Here is a 24,733-nt window from a genome sequence, read left to right on the forward strand (position 1 = left end):
AGCCACTGCAAATTTTAAAGCTATCTTAATTACAATACAAGTTGATATCAATGAAATGTTCCACTTCAGTTGGAACCAGTTGTTTAGTTAGTATTGCGAATCTCAAACTAAACCGACTCATTTTAAATAGAATTCAAACATATCAAAACTGCTTATACCTACTCAAATCAATGCCAAATCTTGTAGTACTCCTTCCGTCCCAAGGAAGATGACCCCTTCCTTGGGCGGCACGCGATTTTATGTAGTTTTATTTTGTGTGTTAGGTGGAGAAATAAAGTAAGCGAGAGTGAATGATAAAAATGATTTTCATTTTTAGTAATGGGTCATCTTGAGTGGGACAAACTAAAAAGGAAAGTGGGTCATCTTCGGTGGGACGGAGGGAGTACTATTTCCAAATTGTGCTGTTTAATGGCGTTACCACAGAAAAATACTGATGAGATTTAAAAGCAGACCTATTTATTATATCCTCCCAAGTTCAAATATATTGCATCAATATCTGTCAACTGAATTATTTGTCAGTACTGACTGATTGATCATACAAATATATGAGGTATCCTACGATACATCTTTTCCTAATTAAATTCTAGACATGATAAACTCCAACTGAGATAGATGCACCATACATCAGAATGCATTCAAAATTTTGCCTACACATATTGTGTTTCATCTGGAGTTTCAGGGATGAGAGAATAAAAGAAAATGTAGTAACATTTAGCTGATGATTCTTGGCCACATGTCATTGACAACATTCAAGTGTACATACACAATCAATACCACATGTATATTACATAGCGGGAAGATATTGTATTAATTACAGCACAATAAACATCAACAATAGAGCCCACATAACAATGTCATTCAATTAATAATTGATTTTCATTTAGTTTTCACCTTCCAAAACTGCTCACTTCATCTAAAGGAAGCAATGCCTCCATTGTGTAGTACTACTTGATTATACAGATTATACAGTCAATAATGAGACAGATACTCGTATTATATGAGTGGAAGTGTGCTTCTAGTATACAGAAATCCTAAGGCTTCCAAGATGCATGTAAATAATGATTTTTCGATAAATTTTGTGGATGAATAAGGAGAGGCATGCTTACTCCAAGAGTTTGTTGCAAGTGCCAACTCCAACGGCAGCAGCAAGATGCCAAGCAGCATGCAGATATGGGGTCTCAGGAAAATAGTCTTCACAAATGAAGAGAGCACCACCTATTATTGATGACATTTTATGCACATTATGCGCCACCCTGAGGTCTGGATCTTCAACAGCTTGCTTCGCAAATGCAACCTAAACCAATAAGCACATGTAATACCTGTCAAAGACTTTGCTATTGCGACCCAAATTTCACTAGAGCACAGAGATATACAGTTCAGATTTTTTTAGAACAAGCTTATAAGTTCAAATGGTCATTAACATATAATCCATGATGCAGTTGGAAACATGATAATTCGATGATGAAAGAGAGGTAGATCATGCATTTGTGATGGAGCCTATCATTAGCTGTTATATCTTTTAAAAAGGTTCTCAAGATTATGCCCCTGAATCCAAAAGCTTCAATCTAAGTATAGAATGTGGACTCATTAAATGTCTTCAATAAAGTTAGCAAAATTAACTTTGAATACCCTCAAATATGCTGTTAAGATTGCCCAATGAGTCTTAAGTTAAAGAAGTATATACCTATAGAAAAGTGGAATATCTTGCTGTTTTTATTACATGCTGCTCTTATCTCTCTTTACCTCTGGCACAAACAAGAAACCCCCCAAACTCAAGACAGTTTGCCAATGGGCTAATGATAAGCTGGCCAAGATATATTACCATGCCACTCTAATCTCACAGAGAGGGAGAGAGCAAAAAGATTTGAAGTTACACCTTATAATCATCAAAATTATGTGTGTTTGAGGCAATTTTTATTGAGGCATAAGTAATTAGTGTCTGATAATAATTAATAGCAAAAGTCTGAGCAACATACAAAAGGTCCATGTTAAATTTCCTATTTGAACTAATATTTTCCTTTATAATCTCTGTTACTAAATCACTGGGTGTTCTTTTGCCTCTGTAACTAAAATATTTTTCTTTCCCCTGAAAATTATATGAAGCTAGAGAATAGGTCTCAAGTGCAGACAATACTGTAATATGAGAAACATCTACAATCTCCATTGACTAAATACCAGTATATAAAGAGCAAGCTACCTCCATCAATCCTGTGTGAACTGTTGTCACCATCAGAGGCTGTATCGGTAGAATCAGAGCAGATGTGGCCATCAACAACTTTGAGTTGTCATTCCTAAGTGCTCTTGTTAAACACTGCAAGGAATTATGTGCGCTTTAAGAGGGTGAGCTAAGAAAATAAACAGCGTGACAGAGAGTGCAACATTAAAAGAAGTTATGAAAGATACCCTTTTATTTGTGCACAGATTTGTCTTTGCACGTGATCAGGATGTTCCGAGATAAAACTTATATTAGTTTCTGTTCTAGGCGTTCGTTTATACTATCTTTTACGTGTGAGGTTTACCATTCTTTAGTTATGGCCTCTTGACTGGTTTTCATATCCAGAAACTAGTTTTGACAATCATGCTGATTATTTTTCTGCTGAAAGAATATAAAGCTAAAGCCTAAAGTATGGGCACTCAGTAAACTTTTTCTTTGCTTGATATCGCAACAGTGCAGAAGCGAGAGAGCATAAAACACCACAATATACTAGATGGTATAAGTCACTATAAAGTTATTAAACTAAAAAGACTCACCTTCCTTACTAGAAAACTATAGGTAATGGAATGTGTTCTATGGCTAACCATTCTCACAAGTAGTGGTTCATATTACGAACTTGTCAACTTTTGGTATCAAATTAATTTTCTTGAACACAAAATTGTATTGACTTAACATACTACAATCGAAATTTATTGACTGAAAAACACTCTGTATCGACTTTAAAATATCCATTCATCCTTAGTTCCTGACAATTTTTACACCCAACTACATAACTTCTTATTTGGCGGAAAGTAGACAGAAATTAGGGCTGTAACTCAAATAAATTGAGAGAAATGTAAACCCACAGGATTAAACATTTATACTCATTACTATTTACTCACCAATGTTGATGTGGCAATCATCATGCGGTCAGCCCATCTAAGATACTTCCTCCATGTCCCTCTTGAAACATGATACAAACTTGATGCAACTCCTACTCCAATTAGGGAATTCGCGTATATTGTACAATTAAGATTTCTCCTGCACCAGCCGAAAAAAAATGTTACACAATCACATAAATCTTTAACAATCTGCCAATTATCTGTGATGATATGACATTATCACCTTGGGGCCTGAATCCCAAGGGCAATAAATGGAAGTGACGTGAGCACATTAACAACTCTTTCAGCAAAGCTTCTATCAACTAAAAGGAGCAGAAAACTTGTTAATTCAGAAACTGAAGGACAAAAGGAAAATGAAAGTAAGTTGGTAGAACTTCAAGTATACTACAAAAGTATCATTTTGTGCCTAAAATACCATTAGTACAGCAATGGATGGGCCTTAGGAAAGCTGGTCTTTCCTGCCAAAGTTTCCTGATAAATAATGTACCTAATGTTAGCAGCAGAATAAATTACTATAAAGAAATAGTAGTACTACTTATTTACTCATAGAAGTTTACATATACAACGATGAGAAGGAAAAAAGGCCAACAATAAGGTCAAATATGAATTTAGACTCACAGAGGAACTGGCTGTTGGCTGCGTCTAAGGCTGGAAGTTCCACAAGCTGACCGATTCAACTGTTCATGTTGCTTTATCTCCTGAACTGTAAATGGTGAGTGGGGCAATAAGTGAACCCCGTGTACTCCATTCAAGGCCTTACTGGGCTTCAGTGAACCCTCGGGAGTCATCTTATACGACAAATTTGGCAATCAGTCAACCGGGATTGGCTGATTGCCAGAGATGACATATAGGCCTCAGTATGGAGTAGCGGGGATTCAACAATGCTTTCCACTACAGTTTATTCAAGCACATTAAAACTTTAGTCAAAGTATAAAACATTCTACCAAAACAAACCAATATATTAAAAGGGAAAGATTGATGCAAGCAGAACAACAGGCAGAAACTTCAAATTGCATAGTTGAACATTTAAGCCCATAAGCAGATTTAGTTTTACAGCATGTTATTAAGTGGATAGCCAGGAGAAACATGGACAAGGGGAAGGTCTGGCTTCGTAGATGAAACCTAAAAGGGAAGGAAATCCTAATCCTTTCTCCGTTTGCTCGTATCCTGCTTCGGTTAACACCTTTTATGGTTACGATTCAAAAAAGAGGTGAGAAAACACTTATCTCTCAGTGAATATCCGATCAGAAAACATCAGTGCAGATGACGGAAGTTGAATTATGCAAATAGATTCCGTCTCATTTCAGATCACATCTTCAGATTCAATGAACTGATTTCTCTCTTTAGCAACCAAGTTCATTAAACAGATCACAGCAACAACAATTCACAAAAAAAAAACTAAAAACTGATGGTTTCAAATTCATCAAAAAGCATATTGCATCGAAATCAATATGACGACAGTAATCTAGCTAAGAAGTTCAGAAACAATCATCGATAAGCTTTCATCAGCAGCATAAAAATCCTGAAATTAACAGGAAATCGTAAATGGAAAGAGAGAAATACCGCGGGAATTGAACTTTGGCAGAAAATAGGGATTTATTGTTAATTATATGGGCTTGATTGAAGAAATTCTAATTTGGGAACAACTGGTCCTATCGATTTGGACTTATTAGGGGACACACAAAATATCTCTCTGGAATATTTTTCTCCTCACTTATTTCCTATAATGAATCATTTGGAATCCAAAAACCAGAAATTGGAATTATTACTGTAACAATAATATGAAGAAGTATAATTATTGATATTTTCAGAAAGGCATCAACAACTAATATTTTTTTAGGTGTACCTCAGTTGATCTCTCACACCACTTACTTGTCTCATCCCTTTCAATTTCATTATTTCTAGCTCTTATTATTTAAAATTCCTTCTTATAAATTGCAAATAATCTGAAACTATAGAGTTCATTAAAAATTTAAAAATATACTATACATACTTGAAATTAAAGTTTCAGTAATTAAAAAGAGTAATAACTGCTAAATTCTTCAACTTATGATATTTTCTAATTTTTCGATGAACATAAAAAATAGTTAATGTATTGGATGAATTGTGTAATTTTCCCAAATGTCACTCGGCCTTTTGTCGGCAAAATTCAGCAGATGTCGTACTCTGATAAGTCTATGTGGATACGTCGGGCTAATGTCGGACCAAATAATATGTTCTCATTCAACTAATTAATTTTAAACCAATATTTATATGAACTATTTTATACTACTACTATTTATTAATAATTAAAAAAATACTCTCTCTCATCCCGTGAATATAAGAACTTTGGATACGACGTATTTTAATGCAAAATTAGTAAAATTAGAGACATACAGAAAGAAAATTTCTACTTTTAGGGAATGGACCAAAATGGACATAGTTTTTATTTTTAGAGGACGGGGGAGAGTAATACTTCATCTGTCCACAAAAAATATTCTCATTTTGTCCTTTTGTGTGTCCACAAAAAAAATCTCATTCTAAAATTGAAAACGTTCTCTCATCTTTATCACTTTTACTCCGTCTGTCTCTTACCTTTTTCATTTCTCTCTCATACTTTATCTATTTTTTCTCTCAACTCTTTTACTTTACTAATTTCTTATTAATCTCTATTGTCCACAGATGAGACGGTTTAGGAAAATTGTCATTTAAACCATAATTTTAGGTTAACTTTTGGATAAATTTAGCATTGTTCTACATTATTATGGCCGGTTTTAGATTATTCTTATGTAATTTGTGAAGATATAGTGATGAAAAATACAAAAGTCACAATAAATTTCATCAAAATTTTACAAAAGTCGTGATTCAATTAACTAGTTTTATAAGTTACGGATTGGACTAGAAGTGTAGAAGTCAATCAAAAGTTGTTATTTAAATAATAATTATTTTTGTATACATTTTTCATTGACGAAAAGATGTTCATATTTTTCAAATCTCCCAATGAATTCTCTCTCATCCCCAATGCTGTCGGGATAAGGCCGCTCGAGCTCCTCCGCCTTCTCTCCCTCGTGCCTATGGAATAAGACGAATTCGAAACAATTACTCCCTCCGTCCCAAGATAAGTGAGCCAAAAAATTTCGGCACGGGATTTAAGAAAATGGGTTTTGTTATTAAAGTGGAAAGTGAATAAAGTAAGATAGTTAATAAAGTAGAGAAAAAAAATATGAGAGAGAATGCCCAAAAATGAAATGATTCACTTATCTTGGACGTCCCAAAAAGAAATGTGAGTCAATTATCTTGGGACGAAAGAAGTATAATTTATAGAAAAACTAATAGCTTCACAATATTTTCTTCATCATCATCACAAACCATACCAAAAATTCATATTTTAGGGAAGGGTTTGTCTAGAGTGGATTTGTGAAATTACAAAGCTTGAATCTGTAGATCTCAACCACAATGGGTTTGAATTCAACTTGTGTTCAGTGATTCGGCTCTCAGTTCTAGAGAGGGACACGAGCCCATGCTCGTTTGGAGTCAATACTCATTAGCTTCTCTTATTACAGGGGACTTTTGCTTAAGTCACCTATAAAAGTTAAGAAAAACTAGAAAAAAAAATTACTAAAGTATCCTTGTTAAAATTGTGACCATAGAGCTTTTTAAAGAAATCATCTATCATGTATACAAAATAGAAATGTAAATACATTTAAAAAAAAAAAGACAGTCGGACACGCACACATACGTTACGACGTCAAACCACTTAATTTTAAAAAAATTTACTAATACCCGAGATTTTGACTGGTCATCTTACAAATAAACTGGAAAAAAATTGAAACTGCAAGATTAAAACTACCATAATAATTAAAACCTCAGTATTAAATATTTATAAAATAATGATTTAAAAAAACAAAATTCTTCTACATCTCTCCATTTCTCTCTAATCGTTCCCACCTCCTGAGAAAAATTAGACAAATGAATAAGAATTGGGCATGATAGATTCAAAACGTTCGATAAAAATATTGAAAGTTAGGTGAATTTATGGGAATATAACCAATGTAGGTATTAAGTTGGACAAAATTCTTCATTTAGAAAAATAAAAATAATAATTTAAGGTGAGTGTACAATAAGCCTAGATATGAATTATTCTTATACACATACCTCGTATAAATGAATTACCCTAACTAGCCCTGAACCCTAGCTATGTTTGAAAGAAAAAAAGAGAAAAAATTTCTTGGAGAGGGGCAAACAAAATTGGTACTAGAAGATCACGTTTCACAGTGGCCTCCATTTCCACATTCATATTAATTTCTTGACTCGTCGAAACCGCCTATTAATTAATACCACAACCCCCCATTCCCCTCCCTCTCTCTCTCTAGCTAATTACATGCATATCAAAAACCATACTTTATTAACATTGTTGCACCTACTTAAATTGGAAGATTCAGAGGTGAAGCTTCCATGAATCAAGGGTCAATATTGAATTTTCCAAGTGATATTATCTTAGATTAATATTGTACTACTACTACTACTACTATACCACTAGCTAGAGTGTCAGTGTAAACGATCTCACCAGTTTTTACCTATTTATACATCTTTTTCATTTCTTCCTCTCCCGCCCCACTTTAACAACCCACATTCTCTCTCTAAAAATGACACTCCCTACTAGAGGAGAGAGAAAAAGATTGGATCCCACTTCAAGAATTGCTCCACTCTCTCTTGGCCTCCTCTTAATTCTCTCCCAACTTTGTTCTCTATCGCAAGCCGACAAAACCCACGTCACCGCCGCCGCTTCCGCCGCCTCTCCAACGAGAAAATTCCGGTTTTTCGGAAAACCGGCCGGTCCGCCCAGACCGGGTTTTTATGATGAGGAGAAGAGATTGGTTCACACCGGCCCAAACCCACTTCATAACTAGGTGACAAAATTGCATGAGGCCTTTTTTGGATTTCTGCTAGAAAAAAAGCTTGTGTAAGTTAATTCCACTATCAGCCTTCACTCATCATCTTTTTTTCTCTTTCTGAATTAGAATTTAATGTAGCTAGCATGACTGTTCTTGGTCAGTAGAGCAGGGGAAAAAAAAGGTTGTTAATAGTTTTTCATCTCATATTCCGATAACTGTTATCAACATTAGAATAGGAGATGAAATGATATTTGCAGCATCAAGTTGTTTTATTTTAATTTTTCAAAATGATGTATGTACCTTCTTCTGTCAAGACATTACTGTGGTTGTATTAATTGCTGTAGTTACTCATTTGCATCTACTACCCATTCCTTTTTTAAATAGTGTATTAAATTCTTTGCTAGCTGGAATTATTGGCAAGAAAAAAATGGGGCACTGACCAAATTGACAGTGTTAAGACGCTGCAATATTCACTAATGAGGCTATAATAACTTTCTGACCAAATTCTTGATTTTTAGGGGACAGATTTGATAATTCAAAACCACAGTGAGATTAATTTACACTGTACAACATTGTATGTCTATTGAATCTAGCTAGTCTATCTATCTTTTTTTTTCAGACAAGTGCTTAAAAAGGCAAAGAAAATATTGTTAATATGTCGAAAAATTCACAAACAGGCTATATTTGTGCATGGAAGCTAGGGTTCACTTTTTTAAATAGATACGTCAAAGTATAAATACTTTACTAGCTAGCTAGTTGCTTAAATATTAAAATGAATGATTTTTTCCATCATTGTTCCCTGATTGCTCATCAAAGCTTTCATATTAATAAATTAAATATTAACGTAAATAAATTAATTTATGCACTATAATTGTCTGTACTTTATGATTTCTGGATAATTTTATGTAATAGTATAATACAAAGATATAATTGAGGACTTTTTCCCTCATCGCAAAAATAAAAAACAAATACGGGAGTACTATTTTTTTTGGGAAAAAAACCATGAGAAACCTAAATTAGGTTTGTGAGCGAAACGATGAGAGAATTATTTGGAGAGTGCTTTAATTGAATTAAAAGCTTGTAATTGATTATCTTTCTGAATGAGGGATGCCTGTCCCTCTCACATGTCCAACACGCATTCTCAAGATTGTGAACGCAATCCTATATTCATTAGTCCTTGCACACATTAATTATATAGTTTCGATTTTCATAACTAAATTGATATGAGATTACCAGAAATTTAATCGTGTGTGCTAAGATTCATAAATCAAAGACTAATTATAAGTGACATTGTGTCAAATTAATACCGCGTCAATTCATTAATCAAACAATATTTATAAGACTCTAGTATATATCTAATCCAATATTAGTATAAAATTCTAAACATGCCACTAATTTACAAAAGTGATGCTAGTATTAGCTTCTATAAATTTTACTTCAAAGGAAACTTAATGAAACAGGATAAGATTGCTTTATAAATTACATGAAGATGTATACATATTTGAATAATTCTAAAATTTTCGAAGCTGCTCCAGAAATGAGTATTAGTGTATTGAGCATTTGGTGTTTCGATGCCACTGTTTTGCGTAACTAAAGGTAGGTGTTCTCAAGGTGAAGAGATCCATAAACTAGGCGTAGAAACTTCGTGGGAATTGCATCTTTTAACTAAAAAACATAAAACAATTCTTATTGGAATGAGAGATTATTTAATTTTGCATATATATATACAGCACATATTTCGAAAGATTCTTAAAAGCGAGAATTAATTGTAAGACTAATCAATTTGTCAACGAGCTAGAAAGTTTTCCACCATCCTCAAAATGAATGTTTGCTCCTACATAGTGTATTATATTGCGTGTCGACCAATACCTACCACACTCAAATGTATAAGTTTTTTATGTTAATTTATCGTGTACATGTTGAATTTATTTTTCGATACATGTAAAGAAATCAAACTACATGTAAATTGAGGGAGCAATTCAAGACACGGTCAAAAAAAAACTAAACAAGCTAAGAAAGCAAAATACACCTATACCAACAAGACCGTACTAAAAGAGCCAACAAACCCAACACTCAAGACTTCATCGACCAATGCTCAAGCAATAAAACAAAAGGGAGGAGTACAAGGAGAAGTCACTTTAGCAACAACCATTAAGTAGTGATTGCATATATGTCGATAACGATTCTTTATTTATCTGATATTGATTAAAACTGTCGATATCTTGATGAGAATCCTATAAAACACCATAGTTCTAATTTCATGCGATTGATCCTATAACATTATGCTTCAAACTAAATATTCATATTCACATGACCATGTGATTAATTAGGAGAATGATTTAATTAGCTCAACACGTATGGTCTTACCTCTTAACAAACGAGCTTTGATAATTGGATATTAATAACATCAACGACACAAACTGAGCCTAAAATTGCATGTACCCCACCAAATATGCTACGTACGTAGTAATTGCTTGGAGATGAAATTTTCTCACTCAATATGATTTTCTGAGCCAGGTAGATTCAACATTAAATATCACTCATTCATGAACAATTAGTTTATATTACATGACATGTGAGGGTACGTACAACAATAGATAATCCATTTAATTTTCGTATTTATTAATACCAGTTAGAATGATACCACTATATATACAGGGGCTTTCCAAAAAAATCATGGACTATATAAATTTTAGTTTTGAAAATACACCCTAGAAATTCAATTTGGTAATAGTGATTGTTGCACACAGATTTGTACAAGCTACTGAAAAATGGCGATTTCTTTATGGATAATTTCTTATACTATTTTTTATCATAATTAAAATTAAAAATATTAGAAAATTAAATGAGACAAAAAAGGAAATATAAAATACAAAAAAGGAAAATAATACACGGCATGGTCAACTAACAAAACCACATTCGCGGCATGGTCAACGAACAATCGTGATCTAGGCCCGACCTCTCCCTTGCGACGCACAGTCCCACCCCCGAACCTCAAGCGTGCTTGAAATATAAACTATATATATAATCAAATTACAATATTGAATAAATTTATGCACATAACATTAATTTATGATTCGATAATCTATAAAACAAATAAACAGTACAACAAACTCATCTTATAAGGACATAAAATTAGAGACACGACTACTTGTATTGGAAAATTTTGAAATGTGAAGCGCAAAGAAAGGCGTCCTTGAGTTGAAGATATATTTGTCAAATGACATCTTTTTTTATTTTTTGGGACACTTTCATATGTTTTTATTAATTTTAATTGGATGCCAAAATAAAGACAATTTTTAGACATATAATATATTTAAAATACAAATTAACATACTATTTTATTTTATGATATTTTTTTTAGTGAAAGAAATTAGTTTATCTAGTGCTCCTCTAGATTGACCTAGAAACAAGTATGGAGTTGGAATTTGTCCTCTCATCCAATATAAGAAAATGAAAGCTGGCGATTATGAAGTTAAGAAGAATAGCCAAAACAGGGTGGTGGGGAAAGTCCTTTATGATGATGGATGGTTGCATCAACCAATCAAATGCATACCATATTTATTACTAATGTCATTAATAATTATCAATGAAGGTCACCTCCATCCCCCTCAACATCCCATAATTATATACTTATTCATGTCAGATCTCAACCTTACCAAAAATATGAATTACACTTGTGAAATAGTAATACCTATGCATGTGTGGAACATGTGCATTGTATCCAAATATTCAAAAAAAAGAGATTACTTATAAGGGGATTACATATTAAATTATTAACCTAATTTAAACTATGCAGCGTTAATGTGTAAGTAATTGTTACAACACAAGCTAGCTCCGCATAGTATTAGGAAATTTTAAACAATTGGTGATGCTATCCCAATTTATGAAGGGAATAAAGACATGAAGGTCCACTTAGTTAAGGATGAAATATAATAATTTGATGAGTGTTGTGTGTGAGTGTGAGGGGACCAACCTCAAAGATTTGAGAGTATGAGAAATAAGTATGGAAAGTGAGGACCACTGTAAATTAAGAGCCAAGAAAAGGAAAGAGTAAACCAACAAAAAAGAAGAGAAATTTGGAACGACATTCCCATTCCAACTTTTATATCTGACTCTTCTGAATTAAGGTTATCAAGATTTTGTATGTATTCTGCTGTCACTTAGATTTCCTTTTTTGATTTTATGATTGACTGCCTAATCTATTCAAATATATCAACAACCTAATTAATTCAAGACTTGTCACCATTCATGTCTAATTTAACGGCTTTTAGAAAAATTAATTGACTAAACTATATACACTCAGCACAGTTTTACGCTTGATGTAATGCTATTAAAATTATTAGATAAATAATTAAAAAACAAATATACACAATGAATTACTATTGTGCATTGAGATATCGAACAGACCGTGTATATTAAACTTTACTGTAGAGGTCAGGCCCAGAGGCCCAATTAATAACCAACGATGTAAGGATTTGGGCTTGGGCTGTAATATCTACTTCTACATACTACTTTCTTTTAATTTGTACTATGATTTAATATTTTTAGAGTTTCATACTAAAAAAGTAAAATGACAATGTATATAGGGAGTGATTTATATGAGAACTATCATCAAATGAAGTTAAGAAATTTATCAGTTTGAACTTTGAAGCATAAAATATATCAGTTGATAACAAATATATAAAACATAACGGTTGAAGTAAATGATTGTGTTTCCAACTTATAAGTTTTCAAGTTCGCATTTTAAGATAGTTTTCAATTGAGCCACTCTATTATATCATATAAACTTATTTTACAAGTTTACTAATCTTCATAAATAACATTTGATATATAATTTGGCAGATATTGCAACCACTCGCTAGAAAATTCGAAATTTTGGGCTTTGCGGTGGTAAGCAATAAAACTAGGCAAATAAGGTTTTAGGATTAATATTTTCCTAATAACACAGCTAAAAAAACCCCTAATTATTATTGAACGTAATATAACATGTGGAGTACTAGTACCTTTGCCACGTCAGAATTCACTAAATTTCTTCCAATATTTGATAAGTACACAGTTTCTTTCACTGAATGAATCATGCACATTTTCGGCAGCATCTTTGTTTTCAATCATTCTCCATTGTACTCAATAATGGATAAACTTTTCTCTATTCTTGTCTCACCTTTTTTTAGTATCAAACTTTCCTTTTTTGTAGCTCAATAAAGCACTTTAAAAGTTAAAACCACTTTCAGCTAAAGCACTATAGATTTATAATTATACATATTTATAAATAAATTAAGAATCTAGTGTGCTCATAAAGTCAAAATATGCGTAGAATATTAGTCCCACCAATTGCTATGTCGAATAAATTCTTACAATGGATCAATTGCACTCCCTCTCGAATCCAATATAAGTAGAGCCATAAGCTCTACTTGATTTTTACTAACCAAAACCAAGCAATGGCTCAACTTCATAAACTCGAGCTCCAAACCCCAATAGCATCATCACCCCATAAATTCTTCGATATTTACCACAGCAAAGCCTACCTCATGCCCTCAATTTGCCCCGACAAGCTGCAAAGCGTTCAAGTGCTCGAAGGAGACGGAAAGAGCATCGGCTCCGTTAGGCTCTGGACTTATGTCATGGGTAACAATGTCTATTTTTATTTTATTTTAAGATGATCGAGTGTGTAAATTTATCATGCGAGAAAACCTTCATTTCGTTTACATCCTTCGCACTCCAACGAGGGAGAATATTTTCACACCAATATGTCATCACAATATATTTTTTTATCGTGTTTTAGGTGTTCCTGTGATTGCTACGGACAAGATCGTGGCACTGGACGAAGTGAATAAGTCAATCACGTTCGAGCTCATTGACGGAGAGGTTACCAAGTACTTCAAAAGCTTCAAAGCGACACTCGAAGCTGGAGGTGTGAATACAGTGAAATGGAGTGTGGAATATGACAAGGTTAATGAAGATGTGCCTCATCCACACTCTCATCTTCAATTTCTTGGGACCATGGCCAAAGACATTGATGCTTACCTTCTCAAACAAAAATAAATTAATTAAATCTAGAAGGTCTTATATAATTATTGCTAGGTGTGAAATCTGGGTGCTGTCTGTGATTTGCTTGTCCAAGTTCAACTTGTTACATTGTGTGCTAATGTGTTTTTATAATACTATGTGGGTTTACCAATGTCAGATCCTATGTCTCACAACTTTGGCTTTCTGTCAAACAATTCAAAATAAATACAGTAATTTATTTTAAAATTGAAACTAAAAAAACTATAGTCTAGTTTTCATTTGCGGTCAATTTATCTTCAAACTGCATTAACACAATGAATCTTCTGCATGCTAACTTTAAAATTTTGGAATGCAGTAATTGATATCGTTTTATAACTATATATGGATGTATAAAATGACCAAACAAGCTTAAAATTAATCAATGTATCGAAGTGAATAGTATATTAGCTTGGGTTATTTTTATCAATCCATTGTATCACTCGAAACAAACGTCTCGTTTGGGTTTTAGTAATATCATATACTCCCTTCGTTCATTCCATACAAACATATATCCATACAAGATAATGTGAGAAGATTTGTAGATTCACTATGCATGCTAAAATTTCTAATAAAGTATACAGTTCGTATTTCCTAGGGAATTCAATGAACTGAGAAGAATCAAGGAATTTATCCAAGACAGCGAAAAATCTGACAACATAACAAAACACAACAATCCAACTGTAGTATTTTGACAAGAAAATTTGAGTGCAGGAAGCAATATAGAGGCGTACTTGTTCCTAACCAGAGTTGTTATCACATGAATCGATGCCCTATTCGAATCCTAGGCTATAGATGATCTCCCTCATCTGCTGTTGAGACATCTTATCTTCACTAGAACCCTCAAGCTACAAGACAAATTACAGTTCCAAGGAGATTACTTTCTGCTTCTCACAATTTCTGTTTCAAAATAATTGCAATCCTTGAATTGAAGAGGCGAACAATGTAGTATATATATAATATTAAGTGCTAAGATTTAGTATGTTGTAACATGACTTAAATGAAAAAGAATGATAAGCTGAATCTTGATAACACAAAAAATCTTACATTCTGGATTTCATGATTTCTTAGATGACCAATATTTCTTCCTGTGACATGTCTGAATCACTCAAGGCAGAATATCCTTCCTCAACTGTCACAATATCAATGTCTCTGTCTTTGTAGATATCCAACTCTTTCACCTGAAAATATATCAACATCTTAGCATGGAAACATCAAAGAATTATAAAAAACAAAAGCACTGCTCACTTTCTCTGTTTCAGGCATCAAATCAAACTCATCTTCACGTTCCACATATTCCTCATTTTCCTCGAGCTCTCTAAAATCTGGAGCAAATGCACTCCAGTTCTCAGTACAATCCTTCGCCCACAAATAAACAATTCCAGTCAAGGAAACGGAAGCAATTATAGGTTTGACAGGATGCCAGGCCAAATCTAGCAATGTTTCTTTTGGACCCTCCAGAATTTTTGCAAGACGCCGATCCATGTCCCATATATAGATCTTATGCTCTCCTTTGCTAGCAGAACCTCCAGCAACCCACTCACCGTCACCACTAAAATACGGTGCTTTCCAATGCACTTTGGTGATCAAATCCTGAAACTCCCGGAAAAGAGCTAGAGCCCCCGATCCTGCATGCTTCAGTCTTTGTACTTCATCTTGCTCAATGGATTCCTGGTTTGCTCTGTCCAGCACTTCATGCCCGTCTTTCAGTGGCAAAAGGTTTTCATAGATTCTGATAATTCTATCATTTGAGTTTGTCAGAAGATATTGTCCACCTCTGCTAAATGCAATATTCTTTATCAGCGCGCTCCCTGGTATAGAAAACATACCACGTATTTTGATGCTTACACTATCAATAATTAGTATCTCTCCTTTGGAATTTCCCACATAAACCAAATCGCCATACTTGCTGAAGCACGCAATACCCGGTGAAAAAGGAGTAGATCCATCTGGAATTTTATTACCAGACGGAGGGGTGGCACCATTTCCTATGTCAGACAATGACACAGGAAGCACAATTGTGGTCGCTGTAAGCAAGTCGACAATCATGGGGGCTGATGACAGAGGACAAGCTAAGCAAATTGACGGGTTGGATAAACCAGGATGGAGACAAGCACGCAAAGGCGTTTGTTGTAGTACAGTTCGAGCCATTCTCTCTCCTTTGACAACATCCCAAAGAGTCAGAGACTTATCTATAGCTGCAGCAAGTATGCAGTGGCCATACTTGGACCAAGAAACACTTGTTATTGCCACAGCACAGTCCTTATCTTTTAATTCTTTTGCAATGCCTCTGGTTTCAAAATCCCATATGATACAACTTCCGTCGGAGCACCCAGCTGGCATATTAAACATAGAAAAGTTACAATGGTTGTAATTTGAAAGACCACAAAGGGAAAATGGAACAAGGAAAACAAGAATGATCAGGTATTGCCAACTTTGTTAGGTACAAAAAGTTCGAAGTTGAGAAGTTTTATTAGTGATAAGGTACAATAATCAAGTTCAAGGCTACTGGCTACCATATTTACCTCTTGCCCATATGGATCAGAAAGTGCAAAGAGTAACTGCATCAAGGCATGTCTTGCGCAGTAAGACCACAAGCTATAAGAATTTCTTCACATAAGGAATTAAGGAATAGAAAGGATCTTTACTTTGAATCAATAACAATCAATGCTAGAGGTCTATAAGTTTTGGCTCTAAGAATGGAGCTAGCAGTATCAAAAGAACATGCAGATTATACACCTGGTAAAATCAAATCAAAGAGTGGACTAAAACATAATAGCATTAATATAGCAAGCTAAATTTACTCTGGAAATATTGGAAAGTTCCAAGTACAAACTTGAACAAATTTTAGAGCTGTATGAGAATACTTTCTCCACTCATGCAAGACCAGTATGATATGCAACTTGCTCGCTTTTCAGAGACCCAATTTAGTTATATTATTGACAATACATAGTAAAATAAAGCAATAAATAAATTGAAAGAGATTTTAAAAACTATAGCAAAAGTATTACCAGCAAGAAGGTTTCCACGGCGATTAAATGCAATACATTTCATAACACCATACTCCAAATACTCCTCTATCACTTCGGGAAAATCACCCTGCAGTGGATCTGCATGAGACCCAAAAACAAAACTTTTAAAGTTCAAGTAGAGAAGAAAACAACATGAGGAATAGACAACCTGCCACGAAAAAAGAAGAATGATACAACCTGCCACGAAAAAAGAAAGAAAATTACCAATAATGGGAGCTTTCATGGTGCACCAGAAGTTTCAAATTTGCTTCTTTCTGACGAAAAACCAAATGATATACCTCTCAGGCATACACACAAATTAAACACGAACCCATTAAGCCAGCTCCAGAATCCAGTGGATACTGTGATTCTACAAATGGCAAAATGCAGTGAAGAAATTAATCCAAATCTATCAACATATGAAAGTAAAAACAAATTGTAAAATACTCATCCAACCCCCCGCACACACACCTCAAATTATCACAAAATCATGATTGTTCTTTCAATATGCACAACCAAAAGAAATCAGTTGAGCATATGGCCGTTTTTTACACTCATTAAATCTTCATTCAGGAGACATTGGTGAATGGTGATGATTTTTGTTTTACATATTTGGTGTACAAAAGACTGTTCTTCTCAGTTCTCACGAATATACATTAAAAAATCTTATTCAGTTTTTAACACTACTATAAAAACACCTAACATATGTGCTAAGCCAAACTACCGATCAAGCAGAAACACATCAAATATTTCAATACAACTTCATTCCTACTTAAAGGACTTAAAACCACTAGACAGCAAAGGAGGAAATAAATTTCTAGTATTTCTTGTGATAGGCTAAATCCACTCATATATGCTAACTTCTATTTCGTATTCGATGCTTGATTTAAAATGGCATTTTCATGCCATCAAATACAAATAGCATAAGTGAGTTCAGGTAAATAAGCATACCCAGCATCACCAAAATATTTGTCAAGGAAGCCAAAATCGAAGGAAAGCATGATAAAGCGCAGGAAAATCAATTCATTATACAAATACATAAAAAACCTAATTGAATAAAAATTGAAAAACGAGAATTGCCTCAAAATTCCTATGTTCAGCAGCGCCAAGTTTACATAATCATATAGAAACAGTTAAATTGATTCCTTCATTCATCAAATGTACCACTTCATAGCTGAGCTACTTCTGCGGTGCGCGTGCGGCGCTGGGTTTTTTTATGAATGCATTTTCTTACGTCAGAAAAAAACTAAATTTGTTTTTCAATATAAATTGCAAATTCACCCCTAATGTTTTAAAATTTACAATAGCATGATTATTTTTGTTAATGAAAATTACAGTGGTTTTATTTAGTGATTGTTTAGTTTTTGAAAAACAATAAATTGTTTGTAATTGGATCCACTCTTGTGTAAGAATAGCATGATTCTTGTAGTAGTTGGTAAGCCAAAATGATGTACTAGTACAAACTGCAACTACAAATTACTCCGTGAATTACAAATTGTTGTTAATAGCAATAGATGTAATCTGATGGTGATTAAGTGGCGTTTGGCTCGATCTGAAGTTGGAGCTGGCCGCATTCAACGCCTCCTCCTCCGAGTCTGAGAGTGATGGGCTGAAGCAGCTTCCCGTTGTTCCACACGATGCAGCTCTCCTTAGACAGCCAGTTGTCACTGCTCGGCTCGATTCTAGTAAGTTGAGTTCCATCTGGGAGATCCTCAGATCCCATTTTCAGACATTCTACCAAAGGCTTTATGTGTATTTCAGCCCTCCCCATGATGTCGTCTCCAGTGAATGTATCGTGGTCATACACCCCCTTCAATAACACATATTCATCATTCATTAAGTGGACGTGGATTGTACAACAACGAGGACTTACCAGAGTGATGGGAGCATTTATGTCTTTGATAACAATAGTCAAGTCTTCGTTCCAAACAGGATTGCAGTTGTCTTTCTCAACTCTCGTCTTCACCCTCTGCACACCACTTACTAATTCATGTTTCTTTTACTAACTACTCCACTCAAATAAAAGAGTAGTTAAAATAAATGGAGAGGACCTGGGAGTCGCATTCGATGATCACGTAAGGATCGCTACTCCTGGTGTCGCGCACAGCCAAGTTGATACCTCGCTCCACCCGAATTCGGAGAAGCCCCAAACCATCCATTTTCTGTTTCCGATAATGCACTGCCTCTGCCTCTGCTAATTCAATTTTGAGGCGAGGGGCCTTTGTATTCAACAGCCACACGTTCTTACTTCTCTCCTCTGCCAGAATTTATATTCTCTGTGTATATGATAATATGATGTATTCCGAATATGTGTTTGTGATTGCTAAAATTCGAATACTCTTTATTCATTCTACTAAATTGTCTCATCAAAGTATTCTAGTATTTAACAGCATATTCCTCGAGAACACACTTTACATTTAGTACTAACAAGTGTCCGACTCCAAACACACAGCACATTACACTGCAATGCACTTATAAAAAATACTAAGTACTCCACTAAATTATATATATAAATCGTGGAGTATCGAATTCCGCCACTAATTAAAAGTGATACCCCAAATCCCACACTGGTACCGAAATTTCTAGAGGCATCCAACATAAAAACTAGCAAGTCCTAATTAAAACCAGTTTTCATATCGAATAAGTATTATGTATGGTCATCACTGATTCTAACAACATGAGTACTACAATTCATAAAAGTCTCCACTTGAATAATACTCCGTATAATTTATATTAAAACAATATTTTCGATTCTTTTGATTTGAACAATCTATTTATATTTAGTCAACCTATCTCAAATTGGATATGTGATCTAATTTACCTTGTTGTCATATTTAAATTAATTACTCCTATTATTTGGGGAGATACAAGTTAACAGCGTGATATTGATTTACAATATATTAACATTCTGATTACATTTTAAAAAATTATTCTCTTCAATTTTAATAGGTGGCTATGTTTGGGATTTGGATAATTTAGCCTTTTCCTCTGTTTTTTCTATAGAATAGAGTTTTCTAGATTATTTTCTTCCAATTCAACAAGCCCGTTGGACTATATTAATCTTAAGGCCCATTCGATTAATTTTCGGGCCTTTGGGCCATGATTGAATAACGGGATATTGATTATAGTAAAATGGGAGTATGAGAGTAATAATTTCCATTGTTTAAATGCATTTATCATTCCCAAACTGATTGTTTGAATTTTAGGTTAATTGAGCTATATCATTCCCAAAATGTATACATCAAGTTTCTAAGGAAGGGTGTACAAACTGATTACAAACTGATTACAACTTCAACTTCAATATTTTAACCTGTCACTTGTTCTAAACCAACAAACACACATACATGATGAAATATTATGAATTCGAAATGATATAGTTTTCGCTACCAATAAAAGTTGAATTCAAGTTAAATTATGACAAAATGATGAATTCAAGTTAAATTATGACAAAATGATGAATTCAAGTTAAATCTTCATAATTCAATGATTGAAAATAAAATTTGACAATCACTTATTCTATACCGACAAACACATTATATGTGTGATAGATATTTGGTTGTTCAAATCAAATAAGGAAGTAGACATATCAGAATTTGTAGTTCACATGTGGGTGTTGCAGCTGATGGGATTTTCACGTTACTCACCAAATTGTAGCCACATGTCAAAGACTCGAAACAATAATTGATGAGAAAGATTATCCCATGATTAGGAATACGTGATACCATTACAAGGCTTTACAAATTAATTACTATTACTACATTATTTTTGTTTCTAACATTTCACAAGATATACGCAAAAAAAAATATAATGGGCTCTATAATCAAATTATTCAAATATGAATAAGTCATTGTCTTCCATATATTAATACAGTAGATTTTTTTTGTAAGGGCCTTCCAAATTGGAGTCCTAATTAACCTCTAGTTTACTGCGGGGGTCAAGCCCATATATACATAACTGGCCTATGATTAGAACCATAAGCCAACACGTGATTTTTGCATCTTATTCATTTTCCGTACGCACGACCGTACACACAAATGGACTGAATAAAAAATTCAATTACTCATTTTGGGGTCAACTTTCTGTTTAAGATTAATATTTATTGATAAGACAAATGAAGCATAAACATTATCTTGGTATAAAAGATGCAATTATATTCCTACCTAACCTATCGATAATTTAGCAACAAACAACCAATACAAATTATTCAAAAGGTCAACATCCATGTACAAACCTCGTTCGACAACAAATAATATTAAAATAATACACATGACATTTGAGAATTACATATGCAAACAGAATAACAAAGGAAACGAACATTTGTTAAAGCCATGTGCGAGTAGTATTTAATTTTGTGGTTCAACCGCTAATGAAGTGTATGGGGTGTTCATTCGGGCTAATAATATTTAATAGTAGCTTTATAAGCTCTTCAAAATATATTTTCAACTCTTCTCTTTTCATTAATTTTACCTAATAGCCTTCAAATATCTCTTTCTAACTAGTTTTTCCTTCTAATTCTCAATATTTGTCTAACTTATATGGTCAACATTCAATTACTTTAATAAATTATACTAAAATATATGAGCCATTATATCTTCTATGCTCTTCAAAACATATTTAAACAAACATTGCAATTTTTTCGGTAATATCTACATTGAACTCTAAGCATTACATACACTATACTTAAAACATTACATATATTGCACTCAGGACATTATATTTTGAAACATACTTAAACAACATTATAATTTTTTTAGCATTGTGTACATTGAACTTAGGGCATTATGTACATTGACTTAGGGCATCTAGCAATGCAATGAAGAGCATTAATTTGTAAGTCGTTAAAGAAATATACTCCATACAAATTACAATTTCGTGTAAATTTTTTTATCGGAAAATTTGTTAGAATCATCGTAAAATTACTTTAATTTGATACTCCATATGGTATGTGAAAAATATAATTTAAATCAAGAAAGTTAGTACTCTTCGTCCCATAAAGGATGTCATATTTGAACGATGACATGAGATTTTAGGAGATGTCGTTTTATATGTTAAGTGTAGAGAGAAAATATATTTTTATATATTGATGTGAGATAGAACTTTTTTTTCAAAAAGAAAATATGACATCTTTTGTTGGAAAGAAAAAATGTGACATCTATTATAGGATGGAGGGAGTATAATTTAAGTTTTATGGGTTTTTTTTCAAATTTTGAAGGATTGATTTTGATTCCTTGGTGGGAATGGGTCCTCTAATTTAACATCGAAATGTATTTGGCCTTTGGCCATGCATCTTAAGATGAGCTTAAAAATCCAATGGGTTGGCTCCGCCCATGGCCCCCCTTCACATGGCACCCACAAACGTGTGCCTAAGCCATCCCGCACCAGGGGATGGGACGGAGGCTCCATGTTGAGTACGCTCTACGATATTTAACTTATAAATATATGTAAGAATGAATTGCAAGCACCTTAAAATACACTAGCTTAGGAAGGCCACGATGATATCAAAAAGATCCGTGCTGAATTGGCGTATTTAATTTTACATTTTACTAGTTGATCCAAAGGCCATGTTCAGAATCAGTATTTGCCTACAGTATAATTCATCAAAATTTCTTTATGGTAAAAGTATATACGTACTTTTTTACAATAAGTAACTTTTTTACTTTTAAATATTAGTATTAAAATTTAAGTTAAATTCTAAAAAATCGCGAAAGTATCCAATATACTTACTAAATCTGGAGATTCTGGACCTCGATTTAGCCATAAATGAGTCGCACTCACAAACCAATTACACTCCAATCAACAGCCCAGGTGATCCGATTGCCAAGAAGAAAGCCCAAAAGGATTGTAAGATCAATGCTACGAATTACTTATACCCTACTAAAAATTACTACTCCTAGCATTCAAGTCATAAGAATATACTAGTACTCCAATTAATCAAACATCAATATTTAAGAGACACAACAACGGACCTCACGGATGTGCACTAATATACTACTCCTAACATCGTTTGGTAATTGGTCTGAATGAGTCCGAAACTACTTTGGCAAAGAGAAGAGAAACAAGAACTGACTGAATCAAAATATAAATGATTGTATTAATTCAATGAAGAGTTCAACTGACAAGAGAAGATTAACAAATCAAAATCAAAATAATTGTATAATCAATGAAGAGTACAATTGAAAAAAAGAAGAAAAGAAGAAGTGACTGAATCAAAATAAAGCAGGGCTCCAGAACCAGAACCAAAGGTTCAAGCTATTTCAACACCAATTCCCCACCGAGCCGAAACAAACCAACAAAATATAGATAATAAAACCATCTCAATGGGAAGATATCTTTGAATTGAGTGATTTATTGAACCATGATTTCCAGCTTCCGGATCCCTTGCGGGGCAGCTTCTCGCTCTCATTCGCCTTCTCCTTCTCCTTCTCCGCTTCAGGCTTCTTGCACAGCACAAAATTCCGAACGCCCATTGATCCGATCGTCTCCCATGGACTCAGAGCTGTAACACAACACATATACACTATTAATTTAACCTTAAATTTGGGGAAAAACAGAGCAATACACAAAATTGAACTTGAATTTTTAATAGATTACCTTCAGTTCCAGCAATCGGGCAATAGAGCATGAAATTGTTGAGATCAGATCCAAGGATAGGGAGCCTGCCCTCGCGCGCATACGATTTCAGCGCCGTATCAATCACAGCTGCAACGAGCTCCTCTTCCTTCACCACGAACCGGATTGGACCGGCGCTACCCAGAAACGTAACGCTGATCAGGAACCGCTTCACCTTCGCCGCCTGACTCTTCTTCTGCTTGTAAAGCAACATTGTTTTTTCTTCGATTTTCTTTTACGAGTGAGATTAAATCAAAAAGGGGGAAAATTGGAGAGAGAAAAAAAATAGAATCTGGAGTGAGTTCACGTTCACGGGTCGAGGCCTTGGCAGCGGTAGTACCAGCCTTCCATGCAAGAGCCGAAGCAGAATGAGGTAGCGGTCGAAAGCGAAACCCCTCTTCTTTGAATAGAAGAAGAAGGGATGACCATCAATTGTGCGCCCGAGATTTCCACCATTCACAAAGGAAAACTGTGAATCGTTTTGGATGATCGCACAACTGGAAAGAGGAATTGAAACAGGAAATTTGGGAGGAATCGATTCGAATTGAACGGAGAGGAATTAGGTAGAGTTGTGATTACGCAAAGGCGGAGAGATGGATGTGTGGATTTATAATAGCGCAATGTGAATGCAATCTCCAATTAGGGTTAGGTTACGAATGTGATTAATTTTATTTTTTCAGACGTTTTATTTGAAAAATATGATATCCGCCGCTGCGTGTGAGCTGGATTTTGTTAGGATAAAAACCCAGTGTTTCGCGACCGTTGATTTATTATTTATTGTTTTTATTTTTTCCTTAACGAAAAATTACTAAAAAAATTCACAAGTTGCCTTGGTTAGATGGTATAACATGAATTCTTTTACAATAAGTCAAAATTCTATTCAACGACATGTGGTCTTGCAGTTGAAAAGGAAACTCATAAATACACTGAGAGGCCAAACTAGGAAGAGGCAGGGAAGCCTTCATCTTTTCGATTTTATATTTAATTATAATTACTAACAATTACTGAACTTATTTAATGTTACATTGTTACCATTATTCCAATCTTCTTAATATATTGAATCAAAATAATGATAACTTTTTTAACGTATCTTGTATG

At 34.0% G+C, this 24,733-nt stretch overlaps 5 protein-coding genes across 6 annotated transcripts; 1 reads left to right on the top strand and 4 right to left on the bottom strand.

Annotated features, from left to right (window-relative positions):
• Positions 1 to 835: 835 nt before the first annotated feature.
• On the bottom strand, positions 836 to 4,817 carry LOC125216205. The gene is made up of 7 exons (XM_048117862.1): positions 4,660 to 4,817; positions 3,715 to 3,987; positions 3,512 to 3,567; positions 3,320 to 3,398; positions 3,097 to 3,235; positions 2,198 to 2,311; positions 836 to 1,294 (listed from the first exon to the last, which is right to left on the bottom strand). Exons 2-7 carry the CDS (start codon positions 3,882 to 3,884, stop codon positions 1,103 to 1,105), a joined length of 750 nt encoding a protein of 249 aa, XP_047973819.1. The 5' UTR covers positions 3,885 to 3,987; positions 4,660 to 4,817; the 3' UTR covers positions 836 to 1,102.
• An 8,562-nt stretch (positions 4,818 to 13,379) lies between these two features.
• LOC125212469 (MLP-like protein 28) lies at positions 13,380 to 14,156 on the top strand. Its single transcript, XM_048112654.1, has 2 exons — positions 13,380 to 13,598; positions 13,756 to 14,156. Exons 1-2 carry the CDS (start codon positions 13,412 to 13,414, stop codon positions 14,013 to 14,015), a joined length of 447 nt encoding a protein of 148 aa, XP_047968611.1. The 5' UTR covers positions 13,380 to 13,411; the 3' UTR covers positions 14,016 to 14,156.
• Positions 14,157 to 14,627: 471 nt separating this feature from the next.
• On the bottom strand, positions 14,628 to 18,241 carry LOC125212467 (protein RBL-like). Of its 2 annotated transcripts, none has more exons than XM_048112650.1 (6): positions 18,191 to 18,241; positions 17,252 to 17,396; positions 17,027 to 17,125; positions 15,264 to 16,351; positions 15,063 to 15,196; positions 14,628 to 14,863 (listed from the first exon to the last, which is right to left on the bottom strand). In XM_048112650.1, the coding sequence occupies exons 2-5, from the start codon at positions 17,268 to 17,270 to the stop codon at positions 15,083 to 15,085; spliced, it is 1,320 nt and encodes a 439-aa protein (XP_047968607.1). In that variant the 5' UTR covers positions 17,271 to 17,396; positions 18,191 to 18,241; the 3' UTR covers positions 14,628 to 14,863; positions 15,063 to 15,082. The 2 variants fall into 2 exon arrangements, with proteins under 2 accessions (XP_047968607.1, XP_047968608.1); XM_048112651.1 differs by having other exon boundaries at positions 14,628 to 14,915.
• Positions 18,242 to 18,427: 186 nt separating this feature from the next.
• LOC125212468 (protein C2-DOMAIN ABA-RELATED 10-like) lies at positions 18,428 to 19,313 on the bottom strand. The gene is made up of 3 exons (XM_048112653.1): positions 19,078 to 19,313; positions 18,900 to 18,995; positions 18,428 to 18,836 (listed from the first exon to the last, which is right to left on the bottom strand). Exons 1-3 carry the CDS (start codon positions 19,183 to 19,185, stop codon positions 18,558 to 18,560), a joined length of 483 nt encoding a protein of 160 aa, XP_047968610.1. The 5' UTR covers positions 19,186 to 19,313; the 3' UTR covers positions 18,428 to 18,557.
• A 3,780-nt stretch (positions 19,314 to 23,093) lies between these two features.
• Positions 23,094 to 24,285, bottom strand: LOC125212470 (uncharacterized protein At4g22758-like). The gene is made up of 2 exons (XM_048112655.1): positions 23,618 to 24,285; positions 23,094 to 23,522 (listed from the first exon to the last, which is right to left on the bottom strand). The coding sequence occupies exons 1-2, from the start codon at positions 23,847 to 23,849 to the stop codon at positions 23,341 to 23,343; spliced, it is 414 nt and encodes a 137-aa protein (XP_047968612.1). The 5' UTR covers positions 23,850 to 24,285; the 3' UTR covers positions 23,094 to 23,340.
• Positions 24,286 to 24,733: the final 448 nt, after the last annotated feature.

The sequence above is a fragment of the Salvia hispanica genome, chromosome 3 (assembly GCF_023119035.1).
Source record: "Salvia hispanica cultivar TCC Black 2014 chromosome 3, UniMelb_Shisp_WGS_1.0, whole genome shotgun sequence".
Taxonomy (NCBI): domain Eukaryota; kingdom Viridiplantae; phylum Streptophyta; class Magnoliopsida; order Lamiales; family Lamiaceae; genus Salvia; species Salvia hispanica.